The sequence below is a fragment of the Triticum aestivum genome, chromosome 5B (genome assembly GCF_018294505.1).
Source record: "Triticum aestivum cultivar Chinese Spring chromosome 5B, IWGSC CS RefSeq v2.1, whole genome shotgun sequence".
NCBI classification, from domain to species: Eukaryota; Viridiplantae; Streptophyta; class Magnoliopsida; order Poales; family Poaceae; genus Triticum; species Triticum aestivum.
In genome coordinates this window covers 493,557,591-493,575,750 of record NC_057807.1, presented here as the reverse complement: position 1 = coordinate 493,575,750, position 18,160 = coordinate 493,557,591, and the positions used below count along the sequence as shown (strand labels likewise).

The window sequence follows — 18,160 nt, the reverse complement described above, 5'->3', positions numbered from 1 at the left end:
ACAAACATAGTTAGTTAAATTCTTCTCCTCTACTACCGACCCGTCCTCCCTTCTTAGCTCCTTAATCTTGTTTGCTTTCTTGCGCACCGAAGCCATGAGATGGAAGAAACGTGTGTTTCTATCTCCCTCCAGTAACCACCACACATGCGCTCTTTGCTTCCACGTTGTATTCTTCTTGTCCTCTAAATCATCAACCAAGCATCTTAGCCTTGCCTCCTCCTCAATCTTCTCTTGTGACACTGCTTCTTTCATACACCGCTCCAAGTCTGTTTTCGCTCTTCTCAACCTCCCTTCCACTGCTCCAACTACTTCCTTATCCCACACCTTCATCTTCCCCGCTATCTCCTTCAGTGCATGAGCTACTCCACCATTTCTCTCCTCCCAGCTTCTCTCCCAAGCTTCCCGGATCACCTCTTCACATCCTTCCTCTTGTAGCCATCTCGCCTCAAAACGAAACCCTCTGTCACCTCCCTTCCAACTCATATCAAGTCCCGTTGTGCTGACAATAATGGCCCGATGATCCGAATCGCGAGGCGCCCCATTTACCACTGCATACTCTGGAAACTTTGTACTCCACGCTGTGTTAGCAGTGGCTCTATCCAATCTCTCACAAATATACGTGCTCAACTCCTTGCTATGGTTCCGCCACGTGAAAATATCTCCTTCAAAACCCAAGTCCACCAGCTCGCAAACCTCCAGCGCCTCCCTAAATCCTTCCATCATGCCCTGTGATCGTTCAACGCCCCCCACCTTCTCAATCCCTGAAAGAATTTCGTTAAAATCACCCAAGCACAACCATGGTCGACCATATTGATGCTGTTGCTTGAGTAGTTTGAGTGTTCTCCACGTCTCCTTCTTCCTCTCCGTTGCCGACTCCCCATAAATCCCAGTCATGCGCCAAACCGAGCCATCTTCCTCCGTGATATCAACATCTATATGCCTCCGCCCATAAGACCGTAACGACACATCCATCCCTCTCTTCCAAAACAAAGCCACACCACGGCTTCTGCCCACCGGATTCCAAGCTGTCATGTTCGTCAGACCGAGTGTCCACCGAAACTTGTCTAACTCCTTCTCTGTAAGACGAGTCTCCGCCAAAAAGAGCACATCGGGATCCTCCACTCTCCCCAATTCGAGGAGCGATTCGGTATGTGAACATTTTACCCATACTACTATTACTATATAGTGTACCAATAATATGACATAGGAGCCGTTCAATCGGATGGCTGTAGTTAAATGGTTCTAATCGGGGGAAACATGGCTGCACAAGTGCCGCTAGATCTGACAATCCTACGGCCAGTAGCCCAGGGATTCGCCATGGGACATCATTCTCCTCTCATCAGCCATGTGATGTTACGTTTTATTCAGAACTTCCACGTGAGGACCTTTATGTTGTGAGCTGGCCATGTAGCATACGCCAGTACATTCTAGAAGTGCCTACAGAAGTGTTGATGCAGAGGCTACCTAACAGCCAATAGTACCACAATACTAGCTGTATATTATTTTTTAACACAGTACTAGCAGTTTATTGTTGAATGCATGGAAACATTTTTTTTCTCTCGAAAGAAGTAGTACACCATAGAAAATAGTAGCACATGGCAGTATTGCTGTTTTTTCAAAGGAATATCAACCAGTTGGGAGAAAATTTAGATGTAGTTTTTTTACATGATGTTAGTTTACTCTCTTTTTTACCATGAGGTCGAGAACAGATGAATGAAATAAAAATTATGAGAATACTCTGACTTAAAGGTGTGAAAAGGTGAATAAATCGAACTGATTTTTCCCTTTTTTAAAACAACTCCCTCATTCTCATAATATAAGATGTTATTACAAGCAATATTTGTGCTACTGTGATTTCAAGTGAAGAGCAAAAAAAAAGTTTCCACTAGAAAGCGAAAATATCCTTTTCAAAATTAGATGATAATTTTCCCACAAAAAAAAAGATGATAATTTTATCAAACATAGGTGCTTTAATTTTAATTTAACGACTTAGTATTGTGATTATACATACCAATGTCACATGCAAAGCACGTACAAATTACTAGTTGTTAAAGCAGGGCATCTATCTCATTACGATACATGAACGTTTTCTCCAAACAAAAATATATTTTTTAAATGTATGAAAGTTTTTTTAAGTGCATGGAAATTTTTATTTCGACATACATGAACATATTTTCTACAACATATGGATATTTTTTCATCTACTAGGGCATTTAAAAAGATCCATGGATATTTTATGCATAGGTGAACATTTTTGGTACACACTTTTTTCTGAAAATACATGATTGATTTTTTAATTTAAGTCACATTATTTGTTCCTACATTTTAATACATATTACATACATAAGTGAAAATAAATACTATTTGAAGACTTAAAAAATAGAAATAAATACCTATAGTGGGCTGAACCAAGGCCGGTCCATCCATGTAGGATGGATCCCACGTAAAAGAAAATTGGCTCTAGCTGGGCTAACAAGGCCTACGTTACAGTTTTTAAGGCCACGATACAAAACAATGTCAAACACGAGACGAGAGAGGCGAAGAAAAATAAAACGAAAGAGGCGAAAACCTGATTCGCTACCGACCTGACCTCGCCGCCGTTCTCCGATTCTCCGCTCGCCTGCTCTGCTCCGCCGCCTCTCTGGTACGCCCTCGGCTCGATCTCAAAATGTCTCTCAAGCTTCCCTGCGTACCCTCCGCCGGACTTGGAACTGCCTCCGCAAGTCCGACGAAGGGAGATTCTAGGTCTCTGCGGGGACTTGGATTAGGATATGTTCTTTTCTATTTTCGGGAAGGGATTGGGTCTAATGACTGAGCGAGTTCTTTGAGTCAGAGGTAGAGCATCAGATTCGCAAGGGGAGTAACCGCCAGCATGCCGTCTTAGGATCGTTTTGCCTCTCCTTTCTGGCGATTTTGGAGTGGGGAAGGGGAATTTATGTGGCTGGTTTTGATACCGGAAGTTTGGATTTGCAAGTCAAGGGGGTGATTGAAGTAGAATAGTGGACGGCAGCAATAACATCTCCACTGGAGTTCTAGAGGATCAGGTTCAGTAGCTGAACATGTGCATAACCGGAATGAGCTTTTGTTTTTACTGAGTTTCAAGAACCAAGATGTGTGTATTCTTACCTTTTGTTTTAGGCATTACCTTACCGCATTGTGGTATCAATGCGTTTCAGTGCCTTAAGCTTACTGCTTAGCAGATATAGGAATCTGCTCTGTTCCTTCGGATTCTGCTTCTAGGGCACGGGTGCATACGAGAAAGACAGAGATCGGTAGGCCTTTCGTTGCTTGGCTGTCGACGGTATAGTATATGCTTGTGAGGAAGAATGCTGCTTTATGTGTTCTATTCATGCCTGTTTCCTGTTTTATTTATGGTCCATGTGTTTCGTCAGATGATTGCTCCATTTGTTCTGACATAGGCAGGCAAACGGACTATTTGCCTTTGAACTGGCTGGGTTAATGTTATACAACCTATGTGCGAATATTACTTAGTAGTATTCCCGGAAAAAAAAACAATATTACTTAGTAGTAATGAGATGCATAGGTTAATTATTCAGTTGCTGGTTCTTGCAGTATATGTTCCGCACCTAGTTTATTTAAATTATATGAAGTTTAGAAATCGTCACAAAAACACTGATATTCTCATAGACAGAACAACGTCAGCTTTCAGATTCCTTCTATTAAGATGGGTCGTTAGTGTTGGGGAATCAGGACTTGGCGGCTATGTATGACCTATGAACAAACATTGAAAAGTTTCTGCTGTTGCCATCATGCCATGTTCACAATGTACTTATTATAGCTCATAGCATTCTTTGTGGCGAAACGAATAAAATGCAAATGAAGGCCAAAAGCTACGGCAGAAGTGATTTTCAGTTTCTGTTGGGGGGCTTTTACAGGAAAAAAACACACAGGTGGCACTGAATAATAGACAAGGATGGCTTCTACTGGCGTGAAAGATTTCTACCGGCAGAAGAAGAAAGGAGGTGTTGGCAAAACTTCAGCATCTTCTAAGAAGAAAACACAGAATTACACTGGAGGGGCCTCTGTTGGGGCCTCAAATAAGGCTCAGACAGCAGCACTAATTTCTCACGGATCCTTAGACCTCAGAGGTACCCGCCGGAGAGATTGTTGTGTGCACAGTTTAAACTTGCCTGCGCTTTTCGTTTACAAACCATGACTTTTTGTTTATGCCGCTGGTGCTGCAGATGATTTCAGTGAGCAAGAGGAGCAGCTGCGGCAGTTTGACATGGACATGAAGTTTGGCCCGTGCATCGGTGTCAACCGGCTTCAGCGCTGGGAGCGTGCTTCCGCCATGGGCCTCCAGCCACCGCCCCACCTTCGTGATCTCCTAGCGCGCGCCTCCTCCGGAAACAACCGCAACAACGGCGGCCCCTCCCCTGAATGCCTCTGGGAGGGTAAGATCTAGAATCAAATTTCTTCCGCCGCAAGTGCTCCTTGGCAACCTAGCATGGCTTGCCTACTGTAGTCTGAAACTCTGAGCCCGTTTTACCACGCGGAACTCCTGCTGTTGCACCGTATCCTTGGTTGTTTGCTTATCAGATGTTGCTACCTCAACTCCTGCGAGTGTCATCTTCAGTTTGCCCCGCGCAAGTTGCTTAATTGTGTCATTTTTTTCTTCAAAATTATGCCATTCTCAAGAGGATTTAATGAACAGGTCCGTTTCTGTCTGATTCTTGTCCAGTAAGTACGGTTTTTTTTTTGTCTTGCTCGTTTGTCGGGCGAACCAAACAACCGATTCATGGGCCATGACGGTGAAGTGCATATACAGAATCTAAAACCATGACCGTGCAGAGGAACTCTGCCACTGTAGCGTGGCTTTGTACATAGGGTAGAGCTGAGCAGCACAGCTTGTGCCTTGGTACATTTCATTGGTACAACGCCGAATGATACGGGTGCCTCCGTGTCCGATGGGATGAGACGCCATGCCAGGTACATTGCATAAGTACAATGGCGAATGATACGGGTGTCTCCGTGTTCGATGGAGTGAGACGCCGTGCGAGGTACATACACTAGAATGTTTGACTCAGAGGCACTGCTTTGTCTTGGAGCGCTGGGCTAGAGCATGTGTTCCTCGACACTTGTCGTCAGCTACAGCGTCCAAGCCACTCCGGTGACTCGGCCTCTGTTTTTGTTCGTGTTCCTTGTGAAGAAACGATGTGAGTTTTGTATACAAGTCTTTCCCAATTTCTCCGTTACGAGTACTTGTCACCAAGGTCCCATCGATCTTCCGTATCTGCTTCTCTTGATCTTCCGTTGGCAAATTTTTTAAAAGAAGGTTGAAACTCTAAAGATGCACACATCCATCTTTATTTAACAAAATCAGATAAAACAAATGCATGGATCAATCTAAATCCACTTTCGTGATGACATATGTTGCTACACCTACAAATTTGATGATGTGCCGTCATCTCACACCAACACACACCATCTAATCCAGTAGCCTCGCTAAGCGTCCCACGGTGAGCCGAGAGCATCAACCGGTCTAACAGACCCTCAGCACGCACTGCATGCGCACGCTCTAGAATCTGTCGACGCCATCTTTCGCCGCTCCATCTTCAGGAGAGATCAACACATTGACCTTGCCAAGCCCAACTGCCGTCGATGCCACCACGATACCAAACAACACCACCACCCCACGCTCGTCCATCAAGACGCATTCGTAGTCAAGACTCTGTTGCACTCTTGACCCGCCGTCATCGACGTGGTAGATGCCACGCCGCTCCACCTCCTGTCGACTCTATCAAGTATCTGGTTCAAAACGATGTCCTCGAGAGGGATAACGACACCGCAACCTGTTATAGCTACATCACAGTAAGTACTTTAACGTACACCTGAGCTTAATTAGCTCACTGGGCTACCTATATTGGAGCGATCGACGCATATACAAGTTAGTCTTTGCATAATGCACGTGGAAACAATCTCAAGGAGGATCGAGGTTATCCAACATCTTGCTTGTTTAAGGATGGGCGATTAGCGCAGCTAATTCCCGAAATGGAAAAAAAGGTTATCAAGCTTCCTCCAGAAGACCAACGCATTGTAGTGTCCTTTGCCGTTCGCTACGAGCCAACAAGTACTTATCCTTTTTTGCGTACGTACACATCAGCACCACACATTTCAGTTTACACAAACAATGGTATCTTGCCTTCCGCTAGTTTAGGATTTTTTTTTTCAGGATTGCCAAATCTCAGTCGATGCTATATTCATATGATCTTATGTGGAGATCCGTGCAAAAAATTCATTTTAGTTTTTCTTTCTCCTTTTTATATGTTCCATCACTTGATTAAGACTTAGTTAAATCTCAGTCGACTGAGATCTAGCCACATCCTAAAAAAAATTTGGCCCTTCATTTTTGGCACCCGATGTGTTTTTCCAACTTGAGCATAAATCCCCCGGCCTTTGTACTTACATATCGAGTGTCATACCACGTGAGACATACTGAAACAAACGATCTTATATTTGTTTAGAGGGGGAGTATTTGAATACATGTCGAGCGTCATTCACCGCAAAATTTAGGCAAAACTTGGACGCATGCAGGTTGGCCTTCCCATGAACAAATCTAGGGGCCTTGTGCATCCTGCCTGCCGATGGGAAGGGACAGAGCCAGCCGGCAATTCGTACGTTGTTGGTCCACGAGCTGGGTAGTCTGCGGCGTGGCGCGTGGGCCTCCTCCTACGTACTCCTCCGGTCCCTGCGAGCTCCGGCTAGCTGCCGACTGCATGCCATGCCATGCCATCGCCTGCAACTGCCAACTGCTGCATGCGTGATGCGTCGTCCGGCCGTTTCCCGCACGTGACGTGAGTAAATCCGTGGCCGTACGTGCACGGGCCATGAGGCCATTGTTGCAGCTGGCCCATCGGAGAAAGGTCAGGGAGAGATCGCTGGTGCATGCAGCCATTGCAGCCATATGCATATGACTGCCTGCTGCGAGTCCATTTTCCTGTTTGTCGGACGTGGCAAAATGGCCAGTCTCTCCCTCGATCGGACGTTCACGTGCCGGTACGTGCATTTTCTTCTTATTTATCCCTAGAACTAGAAAGTCTAAGCAAAGTACATCGAAATTTATCACCAAGCAAAGTTGTTAGCATGCTGCTAATAGATGTATTTGGAACAGAGAGAGAGAGAGAGAGCTGACCTTTCCACCTTGCATAGAGGCTAGGGGTGCGGTATGGCCCTGTACGGTGCATACATGCATGCTCCCTGCACCGGCCAAACACGTGAAGCACACACGTCACGTGCCAAAATGTATATACCGAAAATAAGAAACCGTGGTCATTTTGGATACGTGCACATGCCCGGTAAACATCATGTAGTACGTGCGTACATATACGCAAACGATGGTTCCAAAACATGTCCTCAGCAGCAAAAGGAAACACTCTTATGTGCGTACGATTCACTCGCTTCGCACGTGCCATGTATAATGCCTCTGCAATATTGTCCAGCACGCCGTTATTTATATGAAAACTGCATGTGTAAACAGGAAGGGATTAACATAACGGGGATGTAGTCTTGTTCAGTTAGGGCAACTCTAGTCGAACTCTCAAAAAGGTTGACATTCTCTTTTGAGTTAAGACCTGCCGAACCGTCAAAAAGTTTAGTTGCTCAAAAGATTGAGGAGAACGGTCCGCAAGCCCTTACTTTTGAGCGACCGAAACAAGTTCTCAAAAAAAAAAAACACTCCTCTGCCTGACTTCTCTTTCCCCAGCTCAGCCACCTCCATGCAGGGTCGATGGCGTTGCCTTCGGCGCATCTCCTCTTGAGATTTCCTCATGCTCTAGGCGCTCGCATCTCGCCTCTTCGTCGACTGTCGACAGATCCTCATCGGCGGCTCGGTCGGGCTCAGCCGTCGCCCAACAACTCATCGGGCCGCCTCCGTCGCTCATAAAACGCGACGACTGCTAGCGGCCGGTGCTGCTCCGGGTCTCCATGACCGAGAAACATCCTGGATGTGTCTTCTACTAGTGTAAAAGGGACAAAGTAAGTGCAATATTTGTCCGAGTGTTCTTCGTTTTAAGCAATGTGAGCTCAATGTTGGTTTAATATTGTGCAAAAAGGTTGCAATTTTTGGTACTAGGAAGAAAAATACATTGATCTATTGATCCAGAAAGGTCTATTGGATGTTGGTGCACTAGTTACTAGAGATGAGATTAAAGAGGATGCGATGGCCAAATTTCTTCATGAAGAGGCAAAGAAGAAACAAATGTGTAGGTAGAGTGGATTTTTGGAGCTCGAGCTTGAGCTCCATGGAGCATGTTATTTAAAAGTTTTGAAAATCATATTTTTTGAAGTTTCAAAAAATCTTGAAAATATACACATGAACATAGAGATGTATACTACATGCCTGTAAAATTTCATGATTAATACGTTGCGGTGTGGGCTGGACAAAATTACAAACTTTTATAGTGAATAGTGCATGCGCTAGAAATACATGATTTTTTTTAGCTTTAATCAAAACGTATTTCATTATGAAAATTTACAGAGATAGAGTATACATCCCTAGGTTCATGTGCATTTTTTAAGATTTTTCTAAAAATTACAAATAAGATTTCTTATTTTTTTTTTCTTCAAAAAAATGAGCTCCATGTAGCTCGAGCTCTAACTTGCATTTCTGACAGAGAAGGGGAAAAGTGTTGGCAATGAACATATGGAGATGGAGAAAGTGCTGATTGACATCTTGTTAGCAATTAAGGAAGTTGTGTTTCTGTTGAAGTGTGTAGTTGTTCTTGACATCTTGTTTGGTGTTCTCCTCGTGAGGAACTAGTGAACTATGTGCCAAAAATGTCGTTTTGTAAAGTAGTTTACATTGATCTCAAGGAGAGTGAATCTAACTCGTTTGCCTAGATAAATGAATTCGTGTTAAAATATTGGGGAGTTAAGTTTTAGGAGTTCGGCTAGGAATGACTTTTATTTAACTCCTCAAAATTGTGTTATTAAGATTTGAGGGCGCGTTTGAAGGGCTAAATTTTAGGGGTTAAGCTAGACATGTCTTTAGACCCCCATTTCTTCTCTTCCGGACATGTCCCTTCTGTCCTTTTTTATCGATCCTTTCAATGACACCCGCTCATCGTACATGCTACCATGCATCTATTGAAATCACTTATCAACCATCCCTCTAGATGCCTAAGGTGTGTAAAATGGTGTTATCTTAGAGTGCCATGTAGGATGAATATTGAGGCGGGCAAGTAAGAGAAACTAGAAAAATGCTTCCCTTCTCTTATTTAATAGATTATCTCCTACCAACGATATTTCTTATCATATATTTAGTTATATCTACTTACTAGAGATAAGAGTAGGAGATAGCTCATTATACATTATATTTAATGTCATCTCTAAATTACATGGAAAACTTAAGATAAAATTACCTTACCAACCATTATACAATATATTAGGGAGCACTAATTCTTCTCTAGCTGACAAAGAGTGTTTCCACCAATATCTTAACCTCCAGTCTCCACCGACTTATCCCTACTGGGCTCCTCGTTGCTTTCACGCACATAAAATTTGGCTCGCTTCACAAAACCTCTTATCTTCCCTGCTTCGCCGAGTGAAAGATGGCGTTCGAGAGCTCGAAAACACTTTAAAACCTCAAGGTCGGCAACTCTATTTAGAGTCTTCACGCAAAATTCTCAGACATAATAGCAAGAGTGCTTGTACGGGAAGAACGCCTCTCAATGAACATTTCTCCACATAAACAAACTTCACTCAGAGAAGAGACAAACGGGAAATCAAGTTAATACATAGGTGCATGCGAAATTAACATATTTTTATCATTGTTAGTTACTTGTTTTCCATCTGTATATATGTTAGTTTATTTATCACTGCAACATACTTGTGTGTGCTCTCACTTAATTTGGTCTTCAGTATCTACAAATCAAATTATATGTGCGAAAACACTCTTATAAACAGACTGGCTCCAAATTACATGTGCAAAAACACGCTTATAAACGGACTGGCTAGGAGTCAGTCGCTTGAGAACAATTGTGTGTCCAATCGATTTTTCCTGTTCTATCTAGACCGTTGGAACAAGATCCAATGGATCCTACGTCGTCTTCCAGCTCAAACCATATGCATTGTTTCTCTTTTCCTCTGACAACTGCCGATCCAGCCCAGGCCGAACCACCAGCCTCCGCCATCTGCGGTCTGCTACGCTCTCGTGACCACCTCACCGCCCATCCTCTCATCGACCTCCCACACTACAGTGTTTGCTGCCGCCCTCAGCCATCCCTCTAAACTGCCGAACCTACACCCCCTCCCTCCTCACCCGAACCGGCAAGTTCCAAACTCACGTTTGCCGACTATGGCTCAATCGTGGCCGAGCCCTTGTCGGCGTCGTGTGCTTCTTTCTCACCCAATCGACTGACCCAAATTCAAAATCCACACAACTTACTTCCAGCAAAACTGTCTTACTTTTTGAAAAACTCTTGGCTTCAGCCAGCGGATCGCATACAGGCATCCGCCGCCTCATCCGTGTGACGCGTGCCCTGCGGGCTCACCTTATCTTTTACGGTTTTGCAACTGAGCTCTTGTGGCAGTATTCCCATTGCAACAACTTAGGCCCCGTTCCCCACGTAGGTGCTCAAAATAGAGGATTAATAAAAATGTGTAGGAACAGGGTGGAGGACAAAGCGAAAACCTACCGGCTTTAAATTGGGGGAAATTTCTTAACTAGTGGTTCTCGGGACGCAGGAAGCCAGTGTACCTGTGTAGGAGATAGAATGTGCTTACGGCTGGATTAAGAAAAATCAAGGGCAACCTGCTGTGCATGCATCTAGGTGAATCGTTGTTACGTGTGAACATAGACCACATGCACCACCACCGTTTTAGCAACACAGGTCCATGCAGGGTCCATGAAAACTAGGTCTACCCCACTTCTGGAGACAGACATGTCAAATCAAGTACTCCTGCACTGCCCCAGTTTGCCTCGGGCCTACGCGAAAAATGAGCTTGCGGTGGATGTTTCAGTTCCCGTGAAAAACTCAGGTTAAGAAGCCTTTTCTTAAAGCATCTCCAACGAGCGCCCAAAAAAAGCCCCACCCACTAAAAATTTGTTTTTTTGATGCCGAACAACTCCAACAGAAACTTTAGCGCTAAAAGTTTTTAGGCGCGCGCTGAAAAACGCTATCACGCGCATCATATTTTGGGCTTCGGATTGTGCGCGCTTCACAATTTGCACTGTGTGTTTTTAGAAGCGCGTTTTTAGGCGTCTGCTGAAGCAATGTTGGTCCCGGCTACAGTGGCGCGTTATAACTTTTATTGAGCGCGAAATTTTTGTTCGGCCGTTGATGGTGCTCTTGGGAATCGGCCGGGCTGTTTTCTTTGTACAGGACACTCCTAACGAAAAAAATCTGCAGGAAAGGAAACCACCACAATTCCTGTAGAATTCCTTCATCAAAAACAGGGCCTTAGATCTGGATTTCTTGAGCACAGTTGCCTCCTGTGTTCCTCCCAAACTTCCGTTTTCCCTCTAATTTATGCAGCATTGTTTATGTTACAAAAGTCCTTTCGCAACATCAACTATGTTGCAAAAAAGTGAAGATGAAAAAAAACTGTAACGCTTAATGTTTCTACAACCTGAGCTCTGTTGCAAAGAATGTTCTGCAACATTGACTTTGTTGCAATAATGAGGACGATGCTAGATAGTTGGTTCAACCAGATCTAACGGCTGCTGAGGGGTGGATCTTTTTATATTATCCGCCGGCGGGCGCATATAATGCTGCCCTTATTTTTTTGTCTTATACGGAGTATTGAGTCTGCTAAGTAGCTACTACTATTGGTTCCAAACTTCCAATGCGAAACTAACGGACATGTTTTTGGCGGGAGGAACACAAATCGAAAACGGCATCTACCTTTAACGTGGCACATCATTTAAGCGAGGTCTTAACCGCAAATGTGTCACAACTCACCAGTACAAAAGACACCCACACCCCTTCGCTAATTTCCACTTCGAGCTCTTCACTTAGCGGAGCAACACACACGTACGCGCCGGGCATGGACGAGCTTCTCTCCCCGTACGCCCCTTTCTTCCCGTCATCGCCGCCATCCCAGTTCTCCACCGCCGAGGGGCACCACCACCATGTCTTCGAGCTCGCCTCCTGCGAGGTCCCCGAGCAATGGCTAGTCGGCGACACCGTCGTGCCGGCCAAGAGCGAGCACGGAGATTATGTGTGGCCTGCGGGGAGCTCCTCGCTGTCCCCGGACTTGCCGGGGGACAGCCTGCAGCCATCGACGACGAAGCGGCGTGGGCGGAAGCCCGGGCCGCGGCCTGATGGGCCCGCCGTCAGCCACGTGGAGGCCGAGAGGCAGCGCCGCGACAAGCTGAATCGCCGGTTCTGCGACCTGCGTGCCGCCGTGCCCAACGTGTCCCGCATGGACAAGGCCTCCCTCCTCGCCGACGCCGTCGCCTACATCACCGACCTGCGGTCCCGCGTCGCGCGACTGGAGGTAGAGGGCCGGCAGGCGGCCGCCGCGAGGTGCGAGGCGTGGAACGCGTCTGCTTCTTCGTCCTGGGGTGGCCACGCCGGGGCCTCCCTGCACCACGTGGCCGCCGACGATGTGGTGGAGGTGCGGATGGTGGGGAAGGACGCGGCGGCAGTGCGCATGATGAGCCCGGGACAAGCCCCGCACGCGCCAGCGCGGCTGATGAGTGCGCTCCGGTCGCTAGAGCTGCAGGTACAGCACGCGTGCGTGAACCGCGTGGAGGGCGTGACGGTGCAGGACGTCGTCGTCGACGTGCCCGCTGCCCTACAGGACGACGACGGCGACGGCGCCCTCCGGTCCGCGCTGCTCCAGAGGCTACGTTACACCGCCTAGTAGCGCTACCTAGAGCCTAGAGCAGCGCCGGCCTACGCTTTCGCACGTACGCACCCACCGTTGACCGTTCCGGAGTACTATAACGGTACTCACTCCGTAAACTAATATAAGAGGGTTTAGAACACTACTTTAGTGATATAAACCCTCTTATATTAGTTTACTTAGGGAGTATATCTGTTGTCCTGCTATTCTCCATGGTCCATGAAATGGAATAAATCATACGACGAATGTATTCATAGTTCCATGGTCATCATGGAATATCATTGAACGAGCCTCTGGTTGTTTGGTGATTTCGTCAATCTCAAGATTTGTCGGTGCAGTATCTTAAATACTCCCTCCGTAAACTAATATAAGAGCGTTTAGAACACTACTTTAGTGTTCTGCATTTAGAACACTAAAGTAGTGTTCTAAACGCTCTTATATTAGTTTACGGAGGGAGTATGTTCTTAGAATATGTGTGTTCATAAGGGAGAATGTATGCGCATGCATGAGTGTATGTATTTACACATGTGTTTCTAAAAAACAAAAGTAATGTGGTGTGTGTCTTGAGAGGATAGAGTATACATAGAGGTAATACTGCAAGGGATTCACTTACAAGTAAAGTAAAGACCATATCCCTCGGGGAATTACCCTTTAGTTCTTGGGTGTACACGCAGGAATTAGAAAAAATATATTAATAATTTCAAAAAAATTTAGAAGTTTTTTAAGAATAAACTTGACTTTCACTAGTAGGTAATTTTTCGCCAACCAAAACCCAGTGTCGACTTCAGGGCAAAGAAAACAAATTTTTTGTCAACGCAAGCGGGGTTTTGGTTGATGAAAAATTACATATTGGTGTAAAAAAGTCAAGTTTATTCCAAAAATACTTTTGAACTTTTGTGACTTTCCTTGTAATATTTTCTTTCCAATTTATGGGTGTATATGCAGCCAAGAACCAAACGTGCGCACTCATATATATCCCTTCTAGTACTACAAGATAGGATCACAAATAATATCTCTATTCTATATTTTTGTAACAATCAAATATATAATGCTCTAATATCCCTCTACAGTCATAGCAGTAGCTCATGTACAATGAATGGTCGTATATGGTCAATTTGGACAGGAAGTTGAACGTAAGAAGCCAATAGGATGTCACCCACAGTCATACCGGAGGTGCCATGGACTATGTTACATGGCGTTTTTTCTAACGGTATAGGAAGTCGATGGGGAACTGTGTTGCGATAGCACTTTGTTGCAATGTCGGGACAACAAAGGTCATGTTGCAGTATACTCATAATCGAGGTAGCCGTGTGAGAGGAAGCCTTTGTGAATGTAAGGTTGGGGTTGTTGGTGCTGAGGTAACCACACGTGAAGCTGCAACCACAATGAAGTGCCATGGAGGTTCGTGGGCACAAGGATGCATCCGGATTTAAAGAAAATCGAAGAGAATACAATAGGGTAGATCAATAGGGTGCCACTCTTTGTTGTTATGAGTAATGCAACTTTATCTATCTGTTCGTGGAATGTAAGAGGACTCGGAGATGAATCCAAATGTGTTGACGTCCTGTCTGAGCTAATTTCTATGAACCCGCATTGCGCTCTCCTCCGGGAATCAAAGCTTAATCACATAAGTGATCAAAAGTTTCGTTCCTTTCTGCCTTGCTCTCTAGACCAGAAAATGTTCCTCCCCGCGGACGGCTCAGCGGGAAGAATCATCTCTGCAATCAACCCCAACCAGCTCACCCTAGTCTCCTTCATTCACCATACCTTTGCCACTTCTTTAAAACTCTGCTCGCACACTCACCCCTCACATTTTTTCATCACTAATGTTTACGCCCCCTCCCACCGCTCCCTCAAACAGGCCTTCCTCGACGAGCTCAAACAAATCAAAGAGGATGATCTTACGCCATGGCTCATTGTCGGAGACTTCAACCTGCTTAGGTTCTCACACGAAAAAATAACCCAAACTTCCACCAACGAGAAGCCAATGCTCTCAACTCTCTGCTTAATGACTTGGCCGTGATTGAACTCCCACTTTTAGACAGAAGATTTTCTTGGTCCAACAATAGACCCTCCCCAACTTTGGAACGGCTGGACCGAGCCTTTTTTAACTTAGCCTGGAACTCACACTTCCCAAACACAACCCTCTCGTGGCTCACTCGTATTACCTCAGACCACGTTCCTCTAATCATCAAAATTCAAACATATGTTCCCCGCCCCTGCCCTTTCCGCTTCGAATCTTGCTGGGCACTCTCCTCTCAATGTCACATGATTGTCCAAACTTCCTGGGACCCCAATGGACATCTCGCGCGAAACCTTTCTTCCACTACCAGTCTCTCCAAAGCAATATGATACGTCTTCAATGTATCTATAATTTTTGATTGTTCCATGCTATTATATTACCTGTTTTGGATGTTTAATGGGCTTTACTATGCACTTTTATATTATTTTTGGGACTAACCTATTAACCGGAGGCCCAGTTCAAATTGTTGTTCTTTTGCCTATTTCAGTGTTTCGCAGAAAAGAAATATCAAACGGAGTCCAAACGGAATGAAACCTTCGGGAGAGTTATTTTTGGAACAAACGCAATCCAGGAGACTTGGAGTGGACGTCAAGAAAGAAACGAGGAGGCCACGAGGCAGGGAGGCGCGCCCAGGGGGGTAGGCGCGCCCCCCACCCTCGTGGGGCCCTCTTGTCTCCCTTGACCGACTTCTTTCGCCTATATATACTCATATACCCTGAAAACATCCAGGAGCACCAGAAACCCTATTTCCACCGCCTCAACCTTCTGTACCCATGAGATCCCATCTTGGGGCCTTTTCCGACGCTCCGCCGGAGGGAGAATCGATCACGGAGGGCTTCTACATCAACACCATAGCCTCTTCGATGTAATACCTTTTGCGGTGTGTTTGTCGAGATCCGATGAATTGTGGGTTTATGATCAAGATTATCTATGAACAATATTTTAATCTCCTCTGAATTCTTTTATGTATGATTTGTTATCTTTGCAAGTCTCTTCGAATTATTAGTTTGGTTTGGCCCACTAGATTGATCTTTATTGCAATGGGAGAAGTGCTTACCTTTGGGTTCAATCTTGCAGTGTCCTTTCTCAGTGACAGCAGGGGCAGTGAGGGAGTCCTGGATTAGGGGGTGTCCGGATAGCCGGACTACCATCATCAGCCGAACTATCATCGGCCGGACTATCATCATCCACTGGACTCCAAGACTATGAAGATACAAGATTGAAGACTTCGTCCCGTGTCCGGATGGGACTTTCCTTGGCGTGGAAGGCAAGCTTGGCGATACGGATACGTAGATCTCCTACCATTGTAACCGGCTCTATGTAACCCTAGCCCTCTCCGGTGTCTATATAAACCGGATGGCTCTAGTCCGTAGGAGACAACAACAACAACCATTACAATCATACCATAGGCTAGCTTCTAGGGTTTAGCCTCCTTGATCTCGTGGTAGATCCACTCTTGTAAACATCCACAATATCAATATCAATCAAGCAGGACGTAGGGTTTTACCTCCATCAAGAGGGCCCGAACCTGGGTAAAACATCGTGTCCCTTGTCTCCTGTTACCATCCGCCTAGACGCACAGTTCGGGACCCCCTACCCGAGATCCGCCGGTTTTGACACCGACATTGGTGCTTTCATTGAGAGTTCCTATGAGTCGTCACCGATAGGCTTGATGGCCTCTTCAATCGACAACGACGCAGTCCTGGGTGAGACTTTTCTCCCCGGACAGATCTTCGTATTCGGCGGCTTCGCACTGCGGGCCAACTCACTTGGCCATCTGGAGCAGATCGAAAGCTACGCCCCTGGCCGTCAGGTCAGGTTTGGAAGCCTAAACTTCACGGCCGATATCCGCGGGGACTTGATCTTCGATGGATCTGAGCCACAGCCGAGCGTGCCGCGCTGTCACGATGGGCACGACCTAACTCTGCCGCCGGACAGCACCTTGGAGGCCGCACACGAATCCGCTCCGACCCATAGTCCGGAGCCGATCGCTCAGATCGAGGACGGATGGCTGGACACCGCCTCGGGAGCTGCAACTTCTACGGCGATGGAGCCGAACACTTACCTTGTCCCGCATAAAGCTCATGACTCCGAGGTGCCGGACTCTCTGCCGGACTCCGAACCTCCTGCGCCCCTGCCAGTCGAATCCGATTGGGCGCCGATCATGGAATTCACCGCTGCGGACATCTTTCAGCACTCACCCTTCGGCGATATCTTAAATTCGCTGAAGCATCTCTCGCTATCCGGAGAGCCCTGGCCGAACTACGGCCAGGATGGTTGGGACGCGGACGACGAAGAAATTCAGAGCCCACCCACCACCCACTTCGTAGCCACCGTCGACGATCTAACCGACGTACTCGACTACGACTCCGAAGACATCGACGGTATGGACGACGATGCCGGAGACTATCAAGAACCAGTGCCTACAGGACACTGGAAGACCACCTCGTCATACGACATATACATGGTGGACACCCCAAAAGATGGGGACGGCGAAGAAGCAACGGAGGCCGATTCCTTAAAGAAACAGCCCAAGCGCCGACATCAGCGGCGCCGCTCTAAATCCCGCCACAGCAAGAATAGAGATTCCGGCACAGGAGATAATAACACCCCAGAAAGTGCCGAAGACAACCCCCTCCAGCACGATCCAGCGCAGGAGGAGGCAGAAGCAAGCCCTCACGAGAGGGCGGCAGACGAAGAGGTCGAGGATGATAATTACTTACCTCCCTCCGGAGACGAGGCAAGCCTCGACGACGACGAATTCGTCGTGCCTGAGGATCCCGTCGAACAAGAGCGTTTCAGACGCAGGCTAATGGCCACGGCAAACAGCCTAAAGAAAAAGCAGCAACAGCTTCAAGCTGATCAAGACCTACTGGCCGACAGATGGACCGAGGTCCTCGCGGCCGAAGAGTATGAACTCGAACGCCCCTCCAAAAGTTACCCAAAACGCAAGTTGCTCCCCCGACTAGAGGAGGAAGCGTACAAACCTGCATCACCAGCGCACAATACGGCAGACCGACCACCTCGTGGCCGCGACAGAGAGGCGTGCAAGCCCTCCACCAAAACCGTACCCCGGCATCGCTCAAAAAGCATGAAGCCACGGGGGAACGCGCCGGACTTGCGGGATATATTGGAGGACAAGGCAAGACAATCCAGATCTATCTATGGATCACGTGGGCGCCCCAAGACCCACGACGAATACCGTCGCGCCGGATACAACTACTCCGGCCGGGCCGAACACAGCAGACAACGCTCTCTCGAGCTACGTCGCGATATTGCTCAATACAGAGGCGCCGCGCACCCACTATGCTTCACTGACGAAGTAAT

The 18,160-nt window shown here is 46.6% G+C and overlaps 2 protein-coding genes across 2 annotated transcripts; both read left to right on the top strand.

The window, feature by feature from the left end:
- Nucleotides 1–2,483: 2,483 nt before the first annotated feature.
- Nucleotides 2,484–4,688, top strand: LOC123112740 (DNA polymerase delta subunit 4). The gene is made up of 3 exons (XM_044533814.1): nt 2,484–2,644; nt 3,897–4,109; nt 4,206–4,688. The coding sequence occupies exons 2-3, from the start codon at nt 3,935–3,937 to the stop codon at nt 4,424–4,426; spliced, it is 396 nt and encodes a 131-aa protein (XP_044389749.1). The 5' UTR covers nt 2,484–2,644; nt 3,897–3,934; the 3' UTR covers nt 4,427–4,688.
- Nucleotides 4,689–11,938: 7,250 nt separating this feature from the next.
- On the top strand, nt 11,939–12,969 carry LOC123116585 (transcription factor MYC2-like). Its single transcript, XM_044537524.1, has one exon. The coding sequence runs from the start codon at nt 12,007–12,009 to the stop codon at nt 12,826–12,828; it is 822 nt and encodes a 273-aa protein (XP_044393459.1). The 5' UTR covers nt 11,939–12,006; the 3' UTR covers nt 12,829–12,969.
- The last annotated feature ends 5,191 nt before the right edge of the window (nt 12,970–18,160 follow it).

Coding starts and splice junctions, on each gene's coding strand:
- LOC123112740 (XM_044533814.1), top strand. CDS start 3,935: ATGGCTTCTACTGGCGTGAAAGATTTCTACCGGCAGAAGAAGAAAGGA. Junction 4,110..4,205: donor CGGATCCTTAGACCTCAGAG/GTACCCGCCGGA, acceptor CTGGTGCTGCAG/ATGATTTCAGTGAGCAAGAG.
- LOC123116585 (XM_044537524.1), top strand. CDS start 12,007: ATGGACGAGCTTCTCTCCCCGTACGCCCCTTTCTTCCCGTCATCGCCG.